Genomic DNA, 1,045 nt, shown 5'->3' with positions numbered 1-1,045 from the left:
TTAAAAGGAGCTTCCAGACCACAGATTACGCAACCACACAACTACCATTTCTGGTCTGGAATCTGCAGGTGCATATTTCAGCTGGAGTTCTGCAGCAGGGAAGCTCTCTTTTATTAAACTCTGGGGTTTTTGTTTAGCTATTCCCACTACTTCAAGCACTGTGAGCTCCCAGAGAGCACAGAAATACTCTGCAGAATCTTCCAGCTGTAAGTCTGAAATGGTGAGGCTGATGGATTTACGAACTTTCTGAAAATTTACAGAGTAGCGGCCATTCCTTGCATTCTGGCCAGAAGAAACCTGATGAATAAGGTAAATCATCTCTCCATTGGGAAGCAGCTTGTACCAGAACACGTAGTAAGAGCTCCAGGTTGTTCCATACCGACAGTTCAGGGTGACTGACTGTCCCAGTTGACTGGATATGTCGGGCTGGTCTTGAATAACTCTCTGCGCCACACCAGATCCTATGGGGAGAAAAATCAGAAACACAGTTGAAGTAATGAACAAAATAATGTAGGAATTAGACTAATTTGGAACCCAAAGAAAACTCAAATTGAAATCATAATAAGTATGCTTTTCTCCAGTCCCCCTTTCCTCCCAAGTCCCTGCGAAGCACCATGCGCCTGTGTGCAGTCCTTCCACCCTGAACATTCGCACCCTTATTTGGAAGCATCCCTACCAGAGAAGGTGAAGGCCAGGAACACCCAGAGGAGACTGGAGAGCGGCATGAGGCATGGATTTCCCTGAACAAATGTGCTGAGTTTCTGCCTCAAGCAGAGAGTTCAGTGTCTCTGAGTGCCTGGCTGCACATATACATACTACCCAGTACCTGTGTGACTCCCCCCAACAGGAAGTGGGGTTTGTCATGTTCATAGGCCACGTGGTCTGTGCACGTATGGGAAAAAAGTCTGGCTCACCACAAACTTTATTTTGCCTACTTGTCTTTTCCTGGTAATTGAGTTAGGCAGATCCTGCAAAGGAGTATGGAAAAAAGCAATTAGTATTAAAGGTATGAGCTGAGGGGAACTGAATTTTAAAGTTGACAAAT

The 1,045-nt window shown here is 45.4% G+C and overlaps 1 gene segment (V, D, J or C); it reads right to left on the bottom strand.

The window, feature by feature from the left end:
• Nucleotides 1-758, bottom strand: LOC120853721. The segment is given in 2 exon segments: nucleotides 1-461; nucleotides 677-758. Coding segments are annotated over 2 exon segments (510 nt in total).
• Nucleotides 759-1,045: the final 287 nt, after the last annotated feature.

Source organism: Oryx dammah, unplaced genomic scaffold (genome assembly GCF_014754425.2).
Source record: "Oryx dammah isolate SB20612 unplaced genomic scaffold, SCBI_Odam_1.1 HiC_scaffold_26, whole genome shotgun sequence".
NCBI lineage: Eukaryota > Metazoa > Chordata > Mammalia > Artiodactyla > Bovidae > Oryx > Oryx dammah.
The sequence above is the reverse complement of the archived record's forward strand: the minus strand, read 5'-3'. Positions and strand labels throughout refer to the sequence as shown.